This window comes from Chrysemys picta, chromosome 12 (assembly GCF_011386835.1).
Source record: "Chrysemys picta bellii isolate R12L10 chromosome 12, ASM1138683v2, whole genome shotgun sequence".
NCBI classification, from domain to species: domain Eukaryota; kingdom Metazoa; phylum Chordata; order Testudines; family Emydidae; genus Chrysemys; species Chrysemys picta.
Window position 1 is genome coordinate 48,375,731 of NC_088802.1, and position 24,790 is coordinate 48,400,520.

Sequence of the window (24,790 nt, forward strand, 5' to 3'; positions counted from 1 at the left end):
GTGGACTACAGCCCACTTCTTCGGATGCGTGGGCTGTAGTCCACGAAAGCTTATGCTCTAATAAATTTGTTAGTCTCTAAGGTGCCACAAGTCCTCCTGTTCTTCTTTTTGCACATATTGTAAGGGACCATTCAAGATAGAGTGGCCCATTAACACCTTGGCAGCCCTAGGACAAAAAGAGGGGGTTAGTGGGTTATAGATTGTTGTAATAAGCCATACACCCATAAATCTTTTGCTTCATATCATACTGACAGTTTTTAAAATGATACAAAATAGTGTTGCATCACATTCACAATGGAATGTTTTTGTTTCATCTTATTCTCAAACAAATATAAAAATGAATGTATAACATACCACTTGAGGTTCTCATTCGGGGCTTGATCCTGCAGAACCTTGCTCCCCCAAAGAGTCCAGTTGACTTCAGTGGAGCTACTAAGCTTCTCCTGGCCATGATCCTTCAAACATGCACTTGACTTCAATGGGACTATTCTCATGGAAGTTCAGCATGTGTGTATGTTTTGTAAGGCTAGGGCCATAGTAGCCAATTAATTTTACCAAGTATTCCTAATCAGCACAGGGAACCTGAAACTCACCTATAAACATTCCTTTGTCCTTCCCTGTTTCAAATGTTTCCCTTTAAGAATGTAATGACTGATGAGTGACTGATGAGCCCCTTGTACCATTAAGAGGTATGCCATGACATGAGACAAGCAGGGTAAATTGATATCCTTCCACCTAAGCCTCCTACTCCACGCTAGGAGAGCTGTTCCTTGACTTGTCCCTTCTTACCTGCCCCCATTCTGTTCACCAGATGATCTTCATTTTCCCCAGTCTCTGGAGTCTGAACACAACTCCACAGGCATGGGGTGCTTCTGAATACATTGGTGTTCTGTGATTTGTTTGGGAACATAAATAAATGAATACAATCAGAAACCAGGGTAAAAAAACGGAAAAGAGATTTCTGAAAAGCCAATTGCTTCCACTAAAAAAAGGAAACAGGTATCACTGTCTTTGGCAATTACAGTGCGGCCTGATTTGGTTGGTTAACCCACTGTACCATGCTGTGGGGTGTCAGTAGCCATCCTGCACTTGCTCCATTGCACTCTGCCCTGTGGTCTAAAGATCTTTCCCCTGGGCCTTAGAGCAAAGGAAGTTTCAGTTCTTGCCACTCTCCACCCTAATGCATGTGAGATAGAGGCTTTTAAATTTTATTTTTAAAGCCAAATTTAAATTTTCAGGAAGCCAAAGCAGCTGCACGTTTTAACATTTTTATTTCAAATAGTTTCGGATCAAGTGAGAGGCACTGATGGAGATTTACAAATAAAATTGACAAGGGAGTTTTGGAAAGTTTAATCAAAACAGATTGTAAAAAGTGTTCCTTTCATAAGGTGCATCTGAAGAAGTGAGGTTTTTTACCCATGAAAACTTATGCCCAAATAAATCTGTTAGTCTTTAAGGTGCCAGCCGGACTCCTTGTTGTCCTTTCATAAGAGTGGCAGAGTGTAAAAACTGTCTAAAATGTGGTCTCGATATGAAAGCATTTCCCTCCAAACCTGCGAGATTTAGGAGCATAGACCATGATGAAAGTGAACCCGAATGATGATGGCCCATTTACAAATGAATCCGTTCACCAAGGTCAGGCAGGCTGAGTGAATTTGGCGCCTGGTTTGGGAACTTGTCCTGCCAGCTTTGCAAGGCTGAACCAAACACTCCCCACAAAAGCCTGTTCGGCGTCTCACTCGCAGGGTGGGAGACGCCCACACACAGACCTGTTCTCAGGCTAACTCACACAGCGCGAGATGCCCCATCTGGGATTAATTGACCGTGGTTCAGTGTCGCTCCCTCCGGAGAGGGGGGGTTTGCTGAAATCTCCCTTGATCCTGGATTGAAAGCTCCCCACGGACTCGCCCTGCCCAGCCTGGGAGCAGCCCCCAGGCTCCGAACTGTTGCCTTGAGTTTGAGCAGCGAATTACCTCCCCCGCCCCTCCTTTTTGGAATCTTCATACACCCAGCATTGTGATGTCACGGCACTGATACCGAGCGGATACAATGAAACCTCGCCTCTCCTAGCAACCGCCAGCGGGGGCGTGGCTTCCGCGCTGCCAACTGTTGCCTAAGGTGGGGAGAGAGGAGACCGGCGAGGGCTGCTGAGCGGGTGTTCCCGGCTCGCCGGGGCTTTCAGGGCGACGGCTGCTTCTCCCGGCGCCCTCCCTCCGGGCTGGAAGTGGGGCGAGAATCCCGCCTTTCCGCCAGGTAAGCGGGGGGAGAGAGGAAAGAAAGGGGCTCAGGGAAAGGCAGCGAGAGCGCCGGGGTAGAAAAGAAGACAGGGACCAGAGAGGAGGTTGTTGCAGTCACCTCCCGCCGGAGAGCCACCAAGGCGGAAGTTTGGCGAGTGACAAGCCGAGGGTTGTGTGTCTCCCTGTGCCTGGAGTCGGGGGTATCTGCCTCCCGGGTAAGGCTCTCTCAGGAGAGCTTTCTTGGTCCCCAACTTCCCCCAACAGATCAGCGAGAAGGAGAAGACTTGGGCTGGTTCCCCAGGGCACTGAGAGAGCAGGAGCTGGGCTTTCATTCCCCTGCGTCTTCATTCCGTCCCTTCCCTTCCCTTCGCCGTTTGCCAGGCTGGGGCTTTGGAGAAGAGCTTGCTCCATGCCTTCAGCAGAGGGGAGCGCACTTACCTGTTCTTAGGAGTCTGGGGCTTGCAAGTGAAATCCGAGAGGGGGCTGAGCTGTGTCAGGACTGGTCAGTTTGCTGCTGTGGGGCTAGTGATAGATACACCAATGAGCATGTTGCAGCCTGGAAGTAGATTATGTAATTCCCACAGATTTTTATTTTTGGTCTACACAGGATCACTTCTTCTTGCTATTTTTGCAAGGGACAAGGGAAAGCCGCTCTCTGTTCCATGACTTTTCCGGTTGCTGTTATTTGTTTTGTCGCTTGTGTCGTGTCTTTTGAAGTGGTAGAAATCCAGGCAATAAAATTTAAAAATCTCAACTGTTAGCCTGCTTAGATACATAGTTTTCTTCTCCCTTCCCCTCCCCCCCGCTTTAAATATGTGAATTTGGAAAGTGTAATAATAATCACACCTATACAACCCACCCTAGTAATAGAGGGTGACCATAGCTAATATAAATGTGTCAGTAGGCTGCTACTGCTGCATTCCAAGAATACTTTCAAATGGGAAAATCATAAAGCAATAGAGCATTCTGTCAGCATTCAAAAATCATAAACTGGGGGCTTCAGTGAAGGCATGTGCCTGGGTTTCTCGTTGCTAGAGAGTCAATATCAGTAACGCACAGTGCCCCAAAACATAATTTGAATCTTTGTCATTTTGGGGTATGAGCTGCTGAGTCTGAGGTTTAAAGCTAAAAAGGTTGTTGTGTATGTTTAGAATCAAGGCTACAGACTTGCATCAGAATTGTAGCCTGAATTTCAGGGACGTATCATAGGCATCTCCTGTTAGGCAAATCCCATTGGTTTGCCAATATAACTTCTTTTTAAAACCTTTTTCAATAGCACAATCGCAACCATGATTGTATTTACCTTCGATAGGCGGGCTGGTGAAGTAGAGACTGTCTTCTCTGCATTGCTTCTGAAAGAAGTAGTATTTGTAATTACACCTACAGAGATGTCTACGCTACACTTTACAGCTGTGTGTGTTAATATGATAAAATACAACTAAAAATTGAAGGGTAGAGGCATAGCCTATGTGGATGGAACTAGAATTTGTGATAGCCGTGATCTTAGCATTTGTATTTCACACAGGTGGGGCATTACAATGTGGTTTATAGACAGGCCCAGCATTAATATTTCTTAAACTAGTCTCATTAGTTATTCAACATTAAGTATATAATCTTAAAGAATAAGTGAGCAAGAGTTTAAAAAAAACAACAACCAGTGAATGGGGAGTGAGGGGGGATTTTAGGGCATAATCTTTACAAACCTTAGTTTCTACTTTTGTTTGAAAGGTTACACTCCCAGTTATTCCTGTGGCAAAGAGTTCTGTACTGCATAGCCAGTAATTTTGTGTTAGCCCAACCTTGTAGCAAATAGGCACCAGCTTAAACCGCTGCAAAGGACTGAGTCCTGGTCTACACTGGGGGGGGGGTCGATCTAAGTTAAGCAACTTCAGCTACGTGAATAACATAGCTAAAGTCGACATACTTAGATCAATTTACCGTGGTGTCTTCACCGCAGTGAGCCGACTGCTGCCGCTCCCCCGTCTCTGCTTGTGCCTCTCACGGTGCTGGAGTACAGGTGTTGGTGGGAGAGAGCTTGGGGGTCGATTTATCATGTCTAGACTAGACACAATAAATCGATCCCCGCTGGATCAATCGCTGCCCACCGATCTGGCGGGTAGTGTAGACATACTCTGAGAGTTTACTCCCTCCTTAAAGAGGTATCAGAGTTTAGATGGGACTCTTTGATCTCTAATGTGAGGTAAACTAGGTTTGTCTACATGGGACACCCAGGGGAAATTAATCCAAATCAACTAAAAGGGTGCATTTAAACTGGTTTAGTTAAACCAGATTAAATCCCTGTGTGGATGCGGTCTTCTAATGTAGTTTAACTAATCCACTTTTAACAGGTCATTCAGATTAACTTTCCTGAGGGTCCATGTGTAGATAAGCCCTGGCTATAGCCCCAACCAAAAATGCATCCTTAACCATGCTTGCCCTGCCCTCATCGACATAGGCTGCTCACCAATTTGTTTCCCAAGGCAAGATTTTCCCCTTGTGCTATGGAAATTGGGGGCTTCACTCTCTCCAAACACTTTGGGTTTGAAACTGTTCATCTTCCCCCAGGTCCCCTTCCTCTTTAGTGAGTGCAGTGTCACATAATCCATCGAGGACTATACAGCTCCAGTTTCCCTCTTTGCAGGAGTCCATGGCAGACTTGCTGTCTGACCTGAATAGCAATGGTGTAGAAGAGAATAGGCAACTATTATAAAGTGCAAGGTCTTAAGGGCAGGGACTATCTTCTAATTATGGGGGCCTTATCAGAGCCTCTAGTCACTACCATCAATAATAAATCAATAAAAGTGAAGGCTGCAATATGGCAGGCTTTGAATGGTGGTGAAGCGCCAGTTAAACAATGTTTGCACAGGGCATGGTAATGTAAATCTACTCTTAATGTGTGTGTGAAACTAACAGTTTAGCTGCTGCACCACTGCAAACTCAGGGCCGCCCAGAGGATTCAGGGGGCCTGGGGTCGTCCCATCGCTGAAGACCCGGAGCGGAAGAAGCTCTGGGGGCCCGGGCTCCATGAGAGTTTTCTGGGGCCCCTGAAGCGAGTGAAGGACCCTGCTCCAGGGGCCCTGAAAAACTCTCATGGGGGCCCCGGGGCAAATTGCCCCACCCCCACACCCCTGGGCAGCCCTGTGCAAACTTCCAGTGTTGATGTGCTGCATTGGCACAGTTTAACCTCCTGCAAACTGTGGCTTATACTGGCGCAGTGTCTACAATAGGGTTTACAGTACAGCAGCTAGGTTGTTGTAGTGACCCTGGTGGTTAAAACCCTAACATAAAGGAGCCCCGTAATCTATGTCCCCAATTCTACATGAAGGGCCACATAGACCGCTCCTCCATGATCGTGCATATGACCTAGGCTGAGGTGTAACGGTCCACCCAGATGGAACAGTTTGCAGGATTGGGACCGAACTTAAAATAAGCAGGTGTAACAAACAAAAGAAGAAAATGGGGAAGAACAGCATTCTGACAGCAGCGTTGTTCTGTTGTGTTAGGAATACATTTTGCTCTTTTGCAATATTAGGTAGAATGTTGGTGTTTTTAAAATTCTCTTCCATGTTCTCAGTCCTGTGGTACAGAAGTGGTGACTTGTTTTGTATTGTTGTATGATCTGATGATAAAATAAATAGTAATCATAACTTTAAAAAGTAAAACTCTCCCTCTTCCCCCCCCCCCCCCGTTACTTTTCTAAAGGCAGCTCTGCAGCTGTTCACACAAACTGTGGTGTAACAAGAAAGGTGAAGTTTCTGCTCTTAAGAGGCTAAATTAGTTGTATTCTGTGACAGAATGCCTAGAAGGGCTTATTAGTTGCCTGTCTTATATTGAATGCTACTTTGAGCTTTAGAATTCTTCTGTAGTTGTGTTCCTTTGTGTGCAAAAAAAACCCCCCAACAACAAAATACCCCAACAAAGGCATATTTAACACCTTACTAAAGAAGTGGAGATCACAGATCAGAAAAGAATAACTACTTCCCACACAGACACTCACCCTCCTCTTCCCCCCCACAGTTTGGGCTATCAGCTCCCTTTGAGAGCTGGGTTTCCCAAAGGCACAAATTCATTGCAGTTGCTCTCGGACCAAGCCAGTATTTGTTTGCAGAAAACACGTGTGTACAGTGAACCCTCGTGCAGCTCTTGGGTGTATTGCCCTCTGCATGCGGACTGTTGACCTATTGGATCAGTTTGGGAGAAATACCAAATGGTATTTTCAGGCACGTGACTAGCTGAACTGGTCTTGCTGGCTCAAATTCCATATTGTAATTGATTTTTACACTGCTTTCTATGTTGGTAACTTAAAAAAAAGCTGTAGTGTCTTAACGTGATTAAACTGAAACCTAAATAGCTAACATACGAGTTGATCCCCTTTAGCGTATCTTTCTTCTTGGGGGTATACGTTACAGGCTTTGTTGTGAATCAAAGTTCTAGTTAAGGCTACGTTCAGGCTTCCATTAAAAATGAATCCCCTCTTTTCACAGGCTTGTAACCAGTAGAGTTCTAGATCTCTTTGACTCTGACTTGCTGTGTGACTTTAAGCCTGTGTTGGCATAGCCCCCTGCTGTAGGCACAGCATAGCCGACAGAAGGTTTTTTTTGCCAGTGTAGGAACACCACCTACCTGAACATTAGTTCAGCTGACAGAAGGCCTCTTTTGTCAACAAAGCGGCATCTAGATGGGGGTTTTGTCAGAATAGCTGTGTCGCTAGAGGTGTAGTTTTTTCACAGCGGTAGCTATGCTGTCTTACATGTATACCAGACCTAAATCACTTAGGGTAAGAATTTTCAGAAGCACTTAAGTCCCATTTTCAAAAGTGACTTGGCACTTAGAAGTGCCTCTGAGACTTATGTGCCCAACTCACTTTTGAAAATGGAAACCAGGTGCTTGAAAATGTAACCCAGTGAGTCTGAAACTTTTTTACTGGTGACCCCTTTCACATCGCAAACCTCTGAGTGCGACCCCCCCCCAATAAATTAAACACCGTTTTTAATATATTTAACACCATTATAAATGCTGGAGGCAAGTGGGGTTTGGGGTGGAGGTTGACCGCTTGCAACTCCCCCCTTCCCATGTAATAACCTCGTGACCCCCTGAGGGGTTCCAACCCCCAGTTTGAGAATCCCTGATGTAACTCTTAACCTTTCTGTGCCTCTGTTTTCCCTTCTGTATCCTTATCCCCCTTTCTAAAGCGTATTGAGACTTCTTGATGAGAAGAGCTATAAATGAGTATTAGAATGAGAGATTTCTAATCAGTGCTGGAACTTCCCAGCCTTGGGCTTAGCCCAGAGGTTTACTTTATTTTGCAGTTTTCAGGAAATTTGACTTAATCTGCTCTGGATTTACCAGAGAGAGGAAAGGTTTTTTTGTTGTTGTTGTTGTGTATCTTCCAGGTCAAAAAAAAAAATCTTTTTGGGTACAATAAATGGAAAAATCACTCCTTGACCTGGCCAGCTGTGAAGAATTTTGCAGAACCTAACAAAAGTGACCCTGCCCTTTGTGACAGATGGGGTTGGAAGAACTTCCCATTCTCTGTTGCCCAGGCACTGGATAGTGATAGGATATTTTTTTAAAATATCTTTTGCTCTTGTTCAGCTCCAACAGTACCCTTTCCTTCGGAATTCACTTTCAAAGGCAAGGAACAAGTTACTTCCTACTTAAATATGATTTCCCCATAATTCTTGTGCAATCCCTTATTTCACAATACACGGCTTTTGATTTCTGTATTCTATGTCCATCCATCCCCTTTTCCAACACTATGCCAATGAACATCTTTCCCTCCTGCCAGAAAAAGCACATCACTGATGTAACCGAACTGCTTTCCTTCATTCTAGGGAATGTTTGGCTGCTTCTTGCACCCAGATTTTTCCCCCCACAGCCACCCAGATCTGCAATAAGTCTGCTAGAGGAGCTTTTTATCCATATGCCTAGTGCACCCCCAGCAAGACCTCTCTAAATTACTGTGTATCCAATTCTTTGCCCTTGATCCTTCTCAAGGAAAAGAAATGCTACAGTTCTTGTGTGCCTGAGCTCAGCGATCTTCTGAGCAGAAAATGCTAGTTAGAATGAACATCTTGTACTTTATACACTAGAGTTAGTTGCAGAATTGGACTGAGAAGCCATTTCTTCAGAAGCTTGAGCCACATGTGAAGAGAGAGTGAAAATACCGTAAGTGCTTCTCTCCAACACACCTGTCTGCTTCATTGCACGGTGTAACATTGCACTCAGGAAGCAGTAATATCGTTTCAGAGCAGCTTTGATTTTTAGCTGAATGGTATCTTAGGGCTTGTCTACGTTGTGGAACGACCACGTGTTAACTAGCGCTAAATGAATCATGACTTAGCTTTGATGTGTGTCAGGATTGTCGTGGCTAATATGACAGCTGGCTGGGGTTAGCCAGCTGGAGCACCGGGGCACAGCGGTGTTTGCAATCCCCTCACCAAGAGGACACCGTGGTGAAATTGCTTATAGTACAATGGTAATAAATGCTCGTGCGCCACTGCAAGGAAAGGGTACAAATGTTTATTTAGACAAGGCTCTGAGAGAGAAGAAGAGTCCGAGGAAGTGATCCCCAATGAGAGTTTGACAGCCATGCCTCTGTCCCACACCCCACCCTCAAGCTGCTCTTGGGCTGTACAAAGGAAAGAGATCGCTGTGACTTAAAGCAAAGATTTCTCATGAGTGTTAATTATGCCAAGTTTACCCTGTGGTGGTAAGAACTTATTTTCGGCAAGTGCCATGGTACACTGAATATATTTAAGTGTTACCCAGGCTTTATAAAACAGAGATGCTCTCTTAGCATGTACCTTGCAGCTGGGACACAGCTCACCCTAACTTGCTTTTCAGCATGTGCTTAACAATTCTAACATGAGGGCGAGACCTTCAGGAAAGAGGCGTCTGGATTGCTGTTCCCTCTGCAGATGACTGTGGAGGCAGGTTGGAGCACCCTCCCCCTCCTGACTCCAAGATAACCCTTTTTGTTGGCTTATCGGCCATAAACTTATAATGCTGAAAGAGGGCTGTGGTTTGCTCAGGTCAGCAATCTAGATGCTTGCATGATGAGAAGAGTTTCACATTGTGTAAACACCGTGAACTGTTATCTAAAATGTCAATATTAATTGGGCTCCTCCATCTCCTGCTAGCAGTGGTCACCTTGGTTTTAAAGTGACATTTGTAACAAACACAGTATAGGTAGGTTTGTTTTTTGTTTTTGTTTTTTTGTTTTTTAAATATTCTATATAAGTCAGAATGGAAAATGTCTTGCATTTCAGAAGAAAAGATGTGCTGTGCTGGAAAGAGATTGAGTCAGACACTTAGAACCAGTGGCAGAAAACCTATCTGCACTGTGGAAACTGGGGGAAAATATTCCACGGTTGCTAATGCTGGGATGCTGACCTTCACAAACCCAGCCTGTTCGCCCTCCCCAGAGACACACCCTATCTACAGCTTAGAGCATTAATGCTCGTGTTGCATTCAACTGATAGCAGCAGCTAAGTGAGCGTGGCAATCAATGCTATCTTTTAATCTCGACAGGGAAGGCAACTTTCTTAGCTGCTTCAATTAGTAGTTCTCTGCTAAAATCACTAATGTCAGTACCTGCTCATGTCCAGAACTTCCCAGAAAAACCATGTACGTTGAAAAGGAGTGCTTCAAACTGGACCCTGATATTAAAAGGTCTGGCACTTCTATTACCACCAATTACAGTGACAGGTGGTGTAGTGCAAACACTTCGACTCCTGCAGTTCCTGGGCTAGCTCCAGTCTACAAACCATTTTCAGGCATCGTAATCATAGAACTGGAAGGGACCTCGAGAGGTCATCTAGTCCAGTCCCCTGCACTTGTGGCAGGGCTAATTACCTAGATCATCCCTGACAGGTGTCTGTCTAACCTGCTTTAAAAAGCTCCAGTGATGGAGATTCCACCACCTCCCTAGGCAATTTATTCCAGTACTTAAGCACCCTGACAGTTAGGAAGTTTTTCCTAATGTCCAACCTAAACCTCCCTTGCTGCAATTTAAGCCCATTGCTTCTTGTCCTATCCTCAGAGGTTAAGAACAACAATTTTTCTCCCTCCTCCTTGTAACAATTTTTTACATACTCAAAAACTGTTATCATGTCCCCTCTCAGTCTTTTCTCCAGACTAAACAAACCCAGTTTTTTCAATCTTCCCTCATAGGTCATGTTTTCTAGACCTCTAATAATTTTTGTTGCTCTTCTCTGGACTCTCTCCAATTTGTTCATATCCTTCCTGAAATGTGGCACCCAGAACTGGACACAATACTCCAGTTTCAGAGTAGCAGCCGTGTTAGTCTGTATCCGCAAAAAGAAGAACAGGAGTACTTGTGGCACCTCAGAGACTAACAAATTTATTAGAGCATAAGCTTTCGTGGACTACAGCCCACTTCTTCGGATGCGAATACTCCAGTTGAGGCCTAATCAGAGTGGAAGAATTACTTCTCGTGTCTTGCTTACAACACTGCTGCTAATACATCCCAGAACGATGTTCACTTTTTTTTTTGCAACAATGTTACACTATTGACTCATTTAGCTTATGGTCCACTATGACCCCCAGATTCCTTTCCACAGTACTCCTTCCTCGGCAGTCATTTCCCATTTTGTATATGTGCAACTGATAGTTCCTTCCTAAATGGAGTGCTTTGCATTTGTCCTTATTGAATTTCTTCCTATTTACTTCAGACCGTTTGACCAGATCATTTTTAATTTTAACCCTATCCTCCAAAGCACTTGCAACCCCTTCCAGCTTGGTATCATCCGCAAACTATATGTGTACTCTCTATGCCATTATCTAAATCATTGATGAAGATATTGAACAGACCCGGGACCAATCCCTGCGGGACCCCACTCATTATGCCCTTCCAGCATGACTGTGAACTATTGATAACTACTCTCTGGAAACTGTTTTCCAACCAGTTTTGCACCCACCTTATAGTAGCTCCATCTAGATTGTATTTCCCTAGTTTATTTATGAGAAGGTCATGCGAGACCGTCTCAAGAGCTTTACTAAAGTCAAAATATACCACGTCTACCGCTTCCCCCCCCCCATCCACAAGGCTTGTTACCCTGTCAAAGAAAGCTCTCAGGTTGGTTTAACACGATTTTGTTTTTGACAAATCCATGCTGACTGTTACTTATTACCTTATTATCTTCTAGATGTTTGCAAATTGATTGCTTAATTATTTTCATTAGCACTGGAAACTGAGGGTCAACTTACACTTACTTAAAAAAGAGCACAAAGCAACTGTTGAAAAGCCCTGGCTTTGTCTTGTGCTCACATAGTTAAGTGTGAAGGGCACAGAAGTAGAAGTTTTGTTTTTCAGTCAACACACTGGCCCTGAATTGCACCACTGTGTGAGCCAGTAATGTTATCTTCTACATGCAGATGACTGACAGCACGCTAGACTATAGTCAGACTCTTGCGCTGTACCTCGATTCTTACCAGCTTTATGGGATGCTGTCCAGCATTTAATGGTATTCTTTAGAATCAGCCTATCCTCTCCTAGAAACCCCTTCTCAGCACACTCCAGCTTTGTGTCAGGTTAACTCTAAAATTGAACTTTAAATGTTAGACCCAAGTAACTAAACAGTCACACACAGCAACTGCAATGAACAAACTGTAATTTGTAGCCTTAAAATAGCTTCTCACTTTGAATAGCTCAATAGAATAGTAATTCTCCACATACTGATCTCTGATTCTTTCAAAGATTTATTCTAAACACCAGCTGCTTTGGAATTCCTGCCGTCGTCCCTTCTTGCTAGACCAGAGGGCTAGGCAAGGCTACTGTTCCCCCTCTACCTGTTTCTGAAGGCTTAATTGAAGGCATTCGTTCGTATGGTTGCCCACCGGCCACAGCTGGGTGGGTGAGACTTGCCTGCTGATAGGAAGTTCTAAAACTTCCCAGTGAACTGAAATGTAGAAGCACGATTTATTAACTGCTCAGCTGAGTGCTTCATTCTGCACTTGTCTCGCCAGACGCAGGACTTCTGCCACTTTCATTCAAACAACTGGTGAGTAAATCACCTGCTTTTTACATCCTTCTGAGAACTGAAGGAGAAATTACATATCTATTTAAAATGTGGATGTAACTGTTGGTTTAAATACACTTAATGTGCAGAAAGCATAGGGTAGCTGGAAGTTTTCTAGCAGAACCTTCCCCCATACTAAATAGTGAGATGTTGGCCTTCAAATTCAATAGGCTTTTTGCAACGGGGACAAGAGCCTATTTTTCTAGTAGGTTTGTGATGCTAAATAGTATTTAGATGGGAGGCTGCCAAGCCTTGCGTATCTCTCCATGGCACCTGTTCCCCTCCCATTGTGCTGAGGTGACTTTTTTTCTGGTGTTTAGACTGGGATGGAAGGACAACTCTGACATACTGTTACTAATTAGGATCAAACTGGCAGAATCAATATGAAAGCAGGAAGACCACTCTGAGGGAAGTGGTCGAAATTGTGTGCAGGCGTCCTGGCTGGGGTCACGTGATCAAGACTATTGTTGTCAATTATATGCTTGGAAATCCCAGTCTTAACTAACTAGACAGTTAAACTGTTGTAATTCGGGGTGAAATCTGCTTCTGAATTTTGTACTTCACAACACCCTAGAGCAGGGGTCCCTGACGCGGTGCCCGCAGGTGCCACGGCACCCGCCAGGGTATCTAAGTGCGCCTGCATGCTGGCCGGTGGACAAGTATCCACCGAAATGCTGCCAATAAGCGGTGACGTCAATAGGCGTAGCCGCTGAAATGCTGCTGACAAGCGGCGACACCTATTGACGTCGGCGGATGCTTGTCCGCCGCCACGGTCCTCCGTGGCGCCAGACGAAAAAGGTTGGGGACCACTGCCCTAGAGGATGTCGGGAGGATAAACTTCAATACTTGGGAGGTGATCTTATGCTATGGTTTTAGAGGCCAGATAGCTGGATAGTACTTGCAAGCAACTGTATGTACCTCCTTTTAGGGTAGTCTACGCGGGCAGCGCTTTAACATGCCTTGTGTGGTCGTGGCATAGCGCTGGGAGAGAGCTCTCACAGTGATCTAAAAAATCCACCTCAACGAGGGGTGTAGCTCCCAGTGCTGGCACAGTTTACACTGGTGCTTAGCTGTGCTCAAGGGGGTGTTTTTTCACACACCTGAGTGAGAAAGTTGCAGCGCTGTTAATTGCCAGTGTAGAAAAGCCCTTAGATCTGAAAGGATTCACGTGGGCATGTCCAGACTGCTCGTTGGCAGAGAGATGCCAATTTTCAAATGATAACTGTCAGTATTTGAATGTACGCAGTGTTGTTGCAGCCATGTCGGTCCCAGGATATTAGAGACACAAGGTGGATGAGGTAATATCTTCTATTGGATCAACTTCTGCTGGTGAAAGAGACAAGCTTACACGGAGCTCTTCTTCAGGTCTGGGAAACTTAGGCCATGTCTACATTAGCAAGCTTACAGCTGAACCGATGCAGCTGTGCTACAGTAAGATCACACGTGTGTAGCCGCTCTATGCTGACGGGTGAGAGCTCTCCCCATCGACGTAATTAAACCACCCCCCAACGAGCGGAGATGCTTTCCCGCGGATAGTGTTGTCCACACCAGCGCTTCTATCCGTGTAACTTATGTGGCTCAGAGGGGTAAGGTTTGTTTTTTTTTTTCCACACCCCTGAGTGACATAAACAGAAGTGCTATTGTAGACATAGTCTTAGTCAGAGTGTCACAGCTAAATACAAGATAGGGCAGATTGTTTCACATTAGCAGGTAATGCATATTTCATGGGACCATTCAAGGTGAAGTGGCTCATTAACACCTGGGAAGGTGGGGGAAGCTGCTGTGAGAGTTGTTAGTAGGTTATAGATTGTAATAAGCCATAAATCCAATGTTTCTATTCAGTCCATGATTTTTATTTTTATTTTTTTTTAGTGTCTAGCTAAGTTAAAGTATTGAAGCATTTTAGTGATAACTATCTCTGTCACTTCCAACCTGGGGACAGTTCAGCCTATTAACCTTCAGGGTCAGACCCCTCAAGTTGTGTTCCCTCGAACCATCTAGTCATTGAGCTTCAAAATGGCTGCTGTGATTGCCTACATGGGGCTCAAAGGAAGACAGTCAGTTCTAATGGAGCACAGAAATCTGGGTTCTGTTCTTGGCTGTCCTTCGAACTTGCTGTGACCGTCTAAAAGTCACTAACCACTCCGCCCCAGTTTATTCATCTGTGTTAAATGTGGATAAGACTTAAGCCTCACAGTTGCCCCTCGAGGAAGGGAATTCATTAATTTTTGCTAAGTGTTCTGAAATCCACAGACAGCAGGTGTTCCTGCAGAACAAAATATTGCTGTATATTAAGCACTTGCTGCAGAATTCTGTCTCACTGGCTTGTAAAGCACTTTGGGATACCTTGAGTACTTGATTAGATACTAATACGAGCGTTGCTTCACTTAATCCCAAGCTGTTTAGTATTGTTTGACATGCTGTACTGTCAGCTATACAGGAACCTTCCAAAACCATTAGTCACAATTTTATTGTCTTGACTATACCAAGAAAAATAGGGAGCAGACTGTAGTAAGAATCCAGGTGTATAATTCATTTTCCAATTGTATCATTGCCTTTCTATTTCCTCTGTAAGCTTATGTGTGGATTTTTTTAAACAATGAATAACTTGGGGTTGCAATGTTCTATGCCTCTTAAACCCTACCTAAATACCATGGTGGTTGTTTTTTTAAAGAAAAGCTGAATAGCATGTGTTCCAATCAATCTCTTATTTTGTACAGGAATGATTTATTTCTAGGCAATGTAGGGAAAAAATGAGAGATTTAACTTTGAACATAAACTTTTTTTAAAAATGAGCACAAGTGTCATCTTGTAGAAGGGGGTATATAAGCTTCTTGTGCTAAATGTACTTTCAGCACTGACGGTATTGTATGAAGCTGAGATTACTGATATTAATGCTTAAAGATTTAAATATTTTGATCGCTTTAGCTAGTAATGTACACTTGCAAAGCATGTTGCTTAGTAATGGTATTCACTAACTCCAGCTTTAATCTCTCTAGTGGTGGGTTTTGTGGCTGTTTGTTTGTTTTTTCCCCTGTACAGGTCATGGGTTATTTTCTTTGTCATTTCCTGTGACCTATCGCAGCTCCATTTGTGAATATTTAGGCTTGGAAGGATTCTGTGTTTCTCTGTAAACATCAATTTCACTGTCTGTTCACACAAACTGATGAAAAAATATTTCCATCAATGATTGACATTTACAGATAGGCAAAATAAGAAAAATGCTGCTTGAGCATTTACTAGAGTTTGATTTAAGGATATTTACTTTGCATAGTTTCACATGTAACGTTGACCCCTGTCCCCATAATTTTGTGCAATTGTGAAAATTTAAATAGATAAAAATTAGAAAAATGCTTAAAATAAACATTGATATTCTCTGTCAATTACAAAAAAAAATATTAAAATTGAATTCTGTGAATAGTCCCTGGAAGTTTATAACCTCATGTGCCTTAAGCATCATTTAGATATACTCTTGCCACTTATAAAGATAAGTCTTTGATAGGTCCAGAGCTAAAAGTGTGTGTTCTCTAGCAATGTCTCTTCAGCTAACAGATCTCAGAGCCTGACCGCTGAAAGATCATAAAAAGCCAAGCTGAGCTTGGAGCATCTGCACGGTTTTGTTTCAAAGCACTAGGAAGCGTTGTTTCACGTGTTTGCCATTAACTAACAGAACTTGTATGGCCTTCAGTAATACAGATGGCTTTAACATTTTTGAACCTTGACTCCCACAAGTGGTGTGCTTGCCTTCCCACAGTTTGGAGATGTGGTTAAAACACCAAAATCCTATCAACAAAGCAAGACTAAATGTGCTAGAATCAAGTCTCCTGATAGGGTTGTATTTGTAAAGAAGATTGGCCTTAAGTTATATAATTCCGTGACTCTGTATACATTCTCTCTTTAAATATATCAGAGGGATAAATACAAGGGAGGGAGAGGAATTATTCCAGTTTAGTACTAATGTGGACACAAGAATGAATGGATATAAACTGGCCGTGGGGAAGTTTAGGCTTGAAATTAGACGAAGGTTTCTGACCGTCAGAGGGGTGAAATATTGGAACGGCCTTCTGAGGGAAACGGTGGGGGCGAAGGACCTGTCTGGTTTTAAGATTAAGTTAGATAAGTTTATGGAGGGAATGGTTTAATGGAAAAACATGATTTTAGCCAAAGGAATACCATGCCATGGCAGGTAAATAGTATAATGGCTAACAAGGGGCAGGCTGGAGACTCTTGCCTACATGCTCGGGGTTTTATTGATCGCCATATTTGGGGTCGGGAAGGAATTTTCCTCCAGGGTAGATTGGCAGAGGCCCTGGAGGTTTTTCGCCTTCCTCCGCAGCATGGGGCAGGGATCGCTAGCAGGGGGGTTCTCTGCCAATTGAAGTCACTAAGCCACAGGATTTGGGGACTTCAACAGCAGAGTCAAGGGAAGGGGTAGGGACGGCTTTGTGGCCTGCAGCATGCAGGGGGTCAGACCAGATGATCATAATGGTCCCTTCTGACCTTAAAGTCTATGAGTCTGAGTCATTCATGCATCCCATATATGTAGATGTGATTAACTCATTTTACCATGCACCTTTGACTGCCCTCTGGCATTCCTGACATTTCCAAAACCCCAAGCAGTTTCATACAAAAGCTGCCGTCAACCCCCTGTATTGTTTAAGAAGGTAGTGCTTCCATTATACCAACAACAGGCACGTTATTCAGCTCGTGCTGAGAACTTTTATAGCACTCCATGGAGGGGGAGAAATTGTCTAATACAAAGGCAAGACTGTCTTCCATCTGGTGGCAAAGCTCTAGAGCGCAACAAGCCATCAGTTTGCCCTATCCACTTGATAGGCTGGCTGCATGTATGGCCTGTACTGTGCTAACGGGGGAGTTCCTCATAGTTCATGGGCAGCAACTCTTGTCAGGTGAGCCAATGGACTCCTTTTCTTGAAGTGGCTGTTATGTCTGGCTTTATAATGCTTAGCTTCCTCTGGGTATAAAGCAAGTTTCTGAGGAGTTGTGCACACTTTTGCAGTAAACTGGCTACCAGGGGCAGGGCTTAAATTCAGCCGGAGCTGCCCGGAGCAGAGTTCCAGTAAATATTTTCAAACCCGCAGGGCTGTGAAGCCCCAAGCCCTGTCATGTCCCACAGGGCTAAAGCCCCAGGGCTCTGGAAAATACTGAGAATTTAAGCTCTGACTGAAGGTGATGGTTTCCCAACGCCTGTACCCTAGAAGGGGTTAGAAGTGGAGATCTTGAAGAGTAGAGGAATAATTATCATTAGAAACAATAATATGTGATGCTGACACAAAAGAGCTAGGTACAGTGTGGGTTGTGGCTTATTATAAATATACATTGTAATATAAATGTGGCTTATTAGCCTGTCGCAAATTGGTAGGGAGGAGGCAAATGAGCACCTAGCACTCTGGAGAGAGTGACTGTATATTTAATTGCTAATGGACCTTTTTAGAGTCGGGGCTCCTATTATTAGAAAACGAAATGTAAGCTATTACCTACAGGATTTGGAATGAGTCTGTCATGCTGCTGTTGACCTTCAATTTCTCACACTAATTTGTTTTAATACTAGTGAGATTTACCTGCTGTGTAAAGATTTACTTAAGCAATACATTTTTCAGTAAGACTTCCAGAGTGCCACCTTCTCTTGGATCACAGAATTTTTAACAGATCTGGATGTTTCTGTAACAGCAGCCAGTGATTAATTGCACTAAACCCTTAAGAAATGTGGCAACTCTGAGGCCATGTGGGTTACCACGCTGCAACAAACATCCGGGGTGATTCATGCCCATTCTGGGCCTGTGGATGTCCAAGTTAAAAAATAAGCAGCACAATTTTTGTATATAAATATATATTCACATTTTATAAAGGAGGGAAGAATGGTTATCCTTGTTTTACAGATGAAGAAACTGAGGCAGGGAAAGTGCCCCAGGTCACCCAGCAGAAGAACCAGGAATAGAACCCAAGTCTCTGGATTCCAGTGCAATGATCTAGCCACGAGGCAGCACTACCTACCCTATGACTAATGTAGTGATGTGTAGATCTCAGGTAAAATTTTCAAAAGTGGCTAAGTCCCATTTTCAAAAGTCACTTAGGCACTTTTGAAAATGTTACCTCTAGACCAAAGTCACTGTTTAATATGATTAACATGGAAAAGATCTGTATTAAAGTGCCCTTTAAATACACTGGCCCTTAACCTGGGTATATAATTCCTATTTAACATCAGTGAGCATTCAGAGTATATGTTGAGGAGGAAATCCACTTCCTAGAAACAAATGAGTCCAAAGTCCTGCAATATCAGTAGGGCTCTACAGTAATTTGCATAAGGGATGTTCCTTTGCAAGGTATATCTGATTTAGAGCTGTGGGAGGAACCAGCAGAGAGTTAATTGCTTGTGGAAACAACTTGTCTCAGTCTAGAGATATGAAGGTCGGTGACAGCATACCTAACAGTGACGTATAAGAGGGAGCAGTTCTTCATTTTATATATAATTTATTTATTTCTTCACTGGCTGTCAGCGGTGGCATTCCATGAATACAAGTAACTAACTGGCATCTTGGTTCAGTCTCAAAGTCAAACTTAGGCCCCCCCACCCTGCAAAGACTTGCACATGTGCATAACTCTAAGCATGTGTAGTCCCAGACTACAGCTGGCCAAAGGGTGCTAGGTGCCCAAGTCCCATGGGATACAAGTACCTAATTCCTGTAGGCTCCTTTTTAAAATCCCAGCCTACTAGTGCTTTAAAAATAGATGGAATGCAAAATAATCTGGTTTCCCCCACCCACACCCCTATTTTTGCTGGACTAACTTTTGGAGGACCCAGGGAATTGGAGTGGGTGCCCTTAAGTGAATTAGTGGGGAGGGGGGGTTTGAAGCGTTAGTTTACACTGAGCTTTCCACCCAACTTTTTTTAAGTTATTGGCGTGAAATAGTTCTCTAAAACACTAAGTTTGAAAGTCTGACACAAAAATCCGTTTTGCTTTCATATAATCAGGGCTCCCAAACTTGGTCTCTGTAACATTATAATCCTGCTAGTGCCTCCGACGTCAGCCTTCCGGGGTAGATAAGATCTGAATTTCTAGTAACGATTGTTACCAATGGCTGGTTTTAAGACGCTGAAGTTTTCTTCTGGTCAAGAGTAGTTCCTTGTTGCTTCAGCTGGGTGACAAAGCTGTTAGTCAAACCACACTCGTCTCATGTCGGACATTGCTTCTCCTATATAATGTCCTCTTAGTAAGGGGCTTCTTTAATTTTACAAGCGAAGATTCATCTTCGGCGTTTGACTGGTTCTTGTGTTTTCAAAGCATAGAGAAAATAACTGAGCACCCACAAGGATAGACCACAGCTCCCGGTATATGCAAACGCGTATACCAGCACTGCTGTGTGCTGGAAGAGATGTCTGGATAACAACAAAACTGGAAAGCATACAAAAATGTATCTGGCTAATGACTTGTAGTAATTGTTGTACAGTGGAGGGGAGATTTGGGCCCAAAATTCTTCTTGCTTTCAACAAATAAGCAAATAGCTACTGCTAGGTCCTGCATTTCTACTGAGAGGTTATATTATTATCTGACCAGTGAAAATCTGTTCCCTACCTACCTTTCTTGGTAAAGGACACTACGGGAAAAGGACATTGCAGATAGATGAATATTGGAGACCAGAGATTTCCAGTTGCGCAAGACGGGGACATACACGCCCAGTTGTGAACAGGAGTCAGTTGTGCCCTAGTTGACACTTGCTGTCGAAGGCAGGTTGTGGTTCCAGACAAGTGTTCCTGCAGCTGGCTCTCTGTAACACTACGTAACGCTGGTTAGAGGTGTGCAATATTTTATGCTTTAGGAGAAGCTCTGTGCATTGAGTGTTTGCAGGATCAGACCTTACAAAAGTAACCCTTTAAATGCAACTCTGATGCAAATACCAGCGTGCCGATGGTGTTTCCAGGAGAGGGATATGGCTGCTGCTTCCATTTACTCTGCAAATCTTGCCGCAAACTTGTATGTCTCCTGACTGGTCTTTCCCTTCCATGGACAGGGTCGCGAAATCCAGGACGGTGCCTATTTGGACGGTGAAAGCGCGTACAGTGAGTCAGAGCTGTTTCCTGATGAAGACACGATGACCCTGGCCCAGCAAGAGGTCCACCATGAGTCCGACATGGACAGTGCCATTGAGAGCGCGCAGAGCTCTGAAGCATCCGACGTGTGTGGCAGTGAAGAGAAGGACAGCGTGCTCAGTGGACTCTTTCTGCCTGTAGACAAGTGAGTGGTGAGGTGCCTGTCAAGACATGAGTCTTTTGCAGGGGAGGGGAGGTTAAACCAGCTGATCGCTCTTGTTTGAGGCCTGTCTGGGCTGAGGTTCTTGGACACCTGGAATTAGGTGTCCAGATCCCTCTATTTAAAATGAATGGGATTTGGTCATCCATCTTCCCTCGTAGCCGTGGAAATCTCAGCCCTTGTGTCTTCTGGCTTGTTCGCCTGCTCCAGTAGGGTTAACGCATGTCCATGGCACCTCGGCTGGGATAGAGTCACGTTTTATAGTGATAGTTCTGGCTGAGTTCTGATGGAGTTTGATCACTGCGCTAATTGCCAAAAGCGGGTGGATTTTTCTTGTTCACCTTCCTACCTCCTGGAGCCCATTTGCCTGAGGACTCCAGTGTGACTCCACCACAAAGCAGCGGAGCGTGCAGGTCCTTCTTCAGCCTTAGTTACCCTTCCATCACACTCAAAGGATGTGAGGGCTGGGCTGAACAGGCTTTGCAGATGTAGGTGAGGAGCATTGCGTTGCCATCCTGTGCGGTGGATTCCCCCTGACATGTCAGGAGGCACCGTTCAGTTTGTTGGCCCAGGCCTGCGATGTTAAAAAGTCATGTCAGGCACCCAGAGAAGGAGGATCAAGCAATTAGTGACCACATGTGAAAAGTTTGGGGTAAGTGACTTGCCCAGCATCGTGTAGAACCTCAGAGGCAGGGATAGAATCCAACTCTCCAGGGCAGTATTCAACTGCCTTAATCATGACCCTCCTTTCTCTTCCCATGCCTCATTCACTGCACATCTGCCAATCATAGACTATGGGAGGGATGGGGTTAAGGTCCCAACCACTGAAGTATTTTAGGAGTTGTAGGTCTAGATAACAGAAGAGGACCAAGGTCTAGGCCTCCAGTAAATTCTGGTTATGAGGAGCAGTAGGCCTGGAGAAGGATGATCCCGTGGTTAGGGTGCTAGCTTGGAGCACCTGGGTTCAAATCCCTGATCCACCACAGACTTCCGGAGTGACCTTTGGCAAGTCTCCTTGTGCCTCCATCGCACCTCTGTAAAATGGGGATAATAGCCCTCCCCTACCTTGAAGTGGGGATCTGAGGGTAAAGACTGAGGTGCTCAGAAGCTATGGTAATGGGGGACCAGACGAGCATCTAAGACAGTAACTGCAGCTGTTGTCTATGTGAATTTTGGTCCCCAGAACCCTTCCATGCACAATCCTTACTGCAACCTTTAAGAACAGAAGGTGATAAAATACTTTGCTGACTAGTTACTAATCTGCCCCTCTTCAGGGAGTAATAATCTGATAGAGCTCCTCTAGCAGAATATAAGCCTGCCTATGTGCATGGTCCCAAATGTCCTCTTGTCCCATGCAAGACTTGAGTTGCCCTAAATTCTTGCATTGTAAATTACTGACCATAGAAATATGAATTACAAGTGCATCTCCGCAACGGAGGGAAAAACAAGAGCCTACATCTGAAATACTGGCAGGGGGCAGGATGTGAAAATGACATTTGTGCCATCCAGCCACCGTTCACTTTAAAATGTTGCTTTGTTTGAACTTTAGATTCCAGAAGAGACCAGCTACAAATTAACGGGCCCTGCTTGTGAAATCTCTCGCAGAGGAGTCTAGCTTCTTGTAAAAACAGCAGGAATACAGAAACAGCCGTGTTGTCTAGGAGATTTGAGTCAGGCTCTCATTTCATTCCGGGTCTGCCACTGACTTGTCATGTGACCGTCAGCCTTATTTAACCCTGTTCTCTACCCCAATTCTTTAAAGTGCTTCCTGAGCCCTTAGGTCAGCTTTGTGTTGGGACACCCTCCGCACCAGAGGAGGAAGCTCGTGAACGGCAAGGGAGCATGAGGCATTGAAAACGTTATTACAATCTAAAGTAAAGCATCTTTTCACTGATTGCCCCATCCCTTGCCCTTCAAGCTCAGTTGTCCTGTCAAACTCACAAAACACAGACCCCCACTGTTGTATAGGTTCATTGCTGTAATTCGGGATAGTTTTTTAGTAAATGGAAGTGGATCATGAAAGCTTTTGACTTTGAATAAGGAGTTGCCAACCCAAGCCAGCTGAGAAACGCTGCCTTGGGCAAAAGGCAGTCTTATGAGACAGGTTGGCCGCCTACCCATTCTGATGTCTTGTTTCAGGTCAAGTCCTCACAACCCCTCTGCAGCCTCTGACCTCTCCACCTATTCCACCGCCTCTCTGATCAGTAACGAGGAACAATTTGAAGACTATGGGGAAGGAGACGATGTGGATTATACTCCCAGCAGTCCATGCCCTGATGATGAGACCAGAACCAACGCCTACTCTGACCTTGGCTCATCTGTGTCTTCCAGGTTGCTACTTGTTCTTATTTATTTTGACAGTGTTTTCTTCTGAGCACGTGTACAGGGGCCATACCAGAACTTCTTGGGATTGTCTAGTTATTTTAAAACTCAAATTTCAATTTCTGCCCACAACACTACTGGCAAATGTCTTTCTTGTAAAAGCCATAGCAACAACTACGTTGTTTCCAGTGCCCGTAATGTCAGGTCACGCTGCAATAAGCCCTCTAGCTTTGCTCCTAGATTGATTCTCTTTATATATTGCAATACTTTGGATTTTGCAACTATTCGAAATTGACTGACTTAAAGTTGGAAATCAGATTAGACCTTGAGCAATGTTCGTGCTTGTGCAATGTTTGGGGATGACTAATATGAAAGTCTCCTTCCTTTTTAGCATTCTAACACTGTGTATTAAATATTACCTTACAAAAAGACATGTCTTGTAAGGATGGATGAGCTTGTTTTGGGAAAAAAATAAATAAGCAGATTGAACCTGAATGTCTTAAATCTCTTCAGGAAGTACTCACTCTTTAGTACTTGGGGAGAGAGAGAGAAGCTGAACTGCAATCAGTTGATCCTGTCTTTCCCATTACTCTGGGCTCAGAATAACAGAGAATCGGACTCTCGGTGGTTCTGATAGCATAGACCAGTGGTTTTCAACCCCGTAGGAGTATGTGAGCTCATTGGGGGTACACAAGAAAAATCCTATAATAGCAGACAACACATTTTATTTAGTCAGACTTGTCAATCTAATCATGGATATATTGTGACCCTATCTCAGATAGGGGTATGCGGCAGACTGCATTATTCGGAAAGGGGTACGCAGCCTAAAAAATTTGAAAACCACTGGTGTAGACAAAGCAGAAATCATTTGCTCTTTTAGAATCCCTCCTCCAAGTGGGATTTGGTATTGTGTTAATTAACAGCATATAGTTGTTCCAGAGCCCATTGGGATCCCCATCTTTGCTCCTGTAGCTGGCCTTGACAGAGCAGCTGTGATGGGAGTGGCAGTGCATTCCCAAGTCCACTCACTGCAACATGACTATTTATGAAATACCAACAAGAGGGAAATTAATTTGAATTAGTAACAATAGCCAGTAACATATCTCCTTTCCCGCAAACAGTGCTGGGCAAACGCCAAGGAAAATGAGGCACATTTATAACGGCGAGTTATTGGATGTCTACTGCTCACAGTGCTGCAAAAAAATAAACCTGCTTAATGACTTGGAAGCGAGGCTGAAAAACTTGAAAGCAAACAGGTGAGTGGCCAGCACTCTGTTCTCAGCAGTCTCTTTTGAAATGGGGTTAGCCAGCAGTCAAAGCAACAGCTACTAAATGAGAAGGGGAAACTGCAGTAATATACCCCATCCTTTTTCTGGTTTACTTATATCCAATATAGCACATCTAGCTAGTATCAAATGCAACAAGCAGTTCTTCTATGCTATTCTGCAACAAGGACATTCAAACCTTGCTATCTTGTCTGATCTTAACAAGAACTTCTCCCTACTATCAAGAAACTATTTCTCAGTTGGAGCACTAATGTCCTCTTCATTTTAAATACTTAAACAATGGGATCTTGAATTGAAGAGTGTGGGTGGTATTTGCCTGTGGCACAACCTCCCCAGGGAAGTGGGAAGCCCTACTGCTCAGCACCCGTGGATAAAACACTGTTACTTGGCTGAGATTGTTCTCTGTAGCACGTTTCTATCACGGAGGGAGATGAGTTGATCTAATGAGTCTCTGGGATGGTTCCTCAGCTAGTGTAAATTGTCCTAGCCCCATTGCTGTGGTCATTGATTCAATGGAGCTATGTTTACACCAGCTGAGAATCTGTCCCAGGATCTCTAGATTCTGTGGCTTGATTCAAGTGGCTTGAGGATTTTATTCACCTAAAACCAGATTTGGGAAAACAATGCAACTT

At 44.1% G+C, this 24,790-nt stretch overlaps 2 protein-coding genes and 1 long non-coding RNA gene across 6 annotated transcripts in view; 2 read left to right on the forward strand and 1 right to left on the reverse strand.

Moving 5' to 3' along the window:
• LOC122172254 (retinoid-inducible serine carboxypeptidase-like) overlaps nucleotides 1-24,790 on the forward strand; it is a 331,017-nt gene that overhangs the window by 197,638 nt on the left and 108,589 nt on the right. The window lies entirely within an intron of this gene.
• RAB11FIP4 (RAB11 family interacting protein 4) overlaps nucleotides 1-24,790 on the forward strand; it is a 209,681-nt gene that overhangs the window by 168,471 nt on the left and 16,420 nt on the right. For 2 of the 4 annotated variants that reach the window (XM_005282824.5, XM_024104562.3), the window contains 3 exons: nucleotides 20,312-20,535; nucleotides 22,690-22,881; nucleotides 23,994-24,128. In XM_005282824.5, coding sequence (XP_005282881.3) covers nucleotides 20,312-20,535; nucleotides 22,690-22,881; nucleotides 23,994-24,128 — 551 coding nt within the window. Of the gene's footprint in view, nucleotides 1-1,759; nucleotides 2,254-2,313; nucleotides 2,453-20,311; nucleotides 20,536-22,689; nucleotides 22,882-23,993; nucleotides 24,129-24,790 lie in introns of those variants that run through there. The other 2 variants (XM_024104560.3, XM_065563528.1) reach the window with 2 other exon arrangements.
• On the reverse strand, nucleotides 108-2,769 carry LOC103306057 (uncharacterized). Its single transcript, XR_508711.3, has 3 exons — nucleotides 2,676-2,769; nucleotides 790-889; nucleotides 108-166 (listed from the first exon to the last, which is right to left on the reverse strand). It is a non-coding gene; the product is annotated as an uncharacterized LOC103306057 (long non-coding RNA).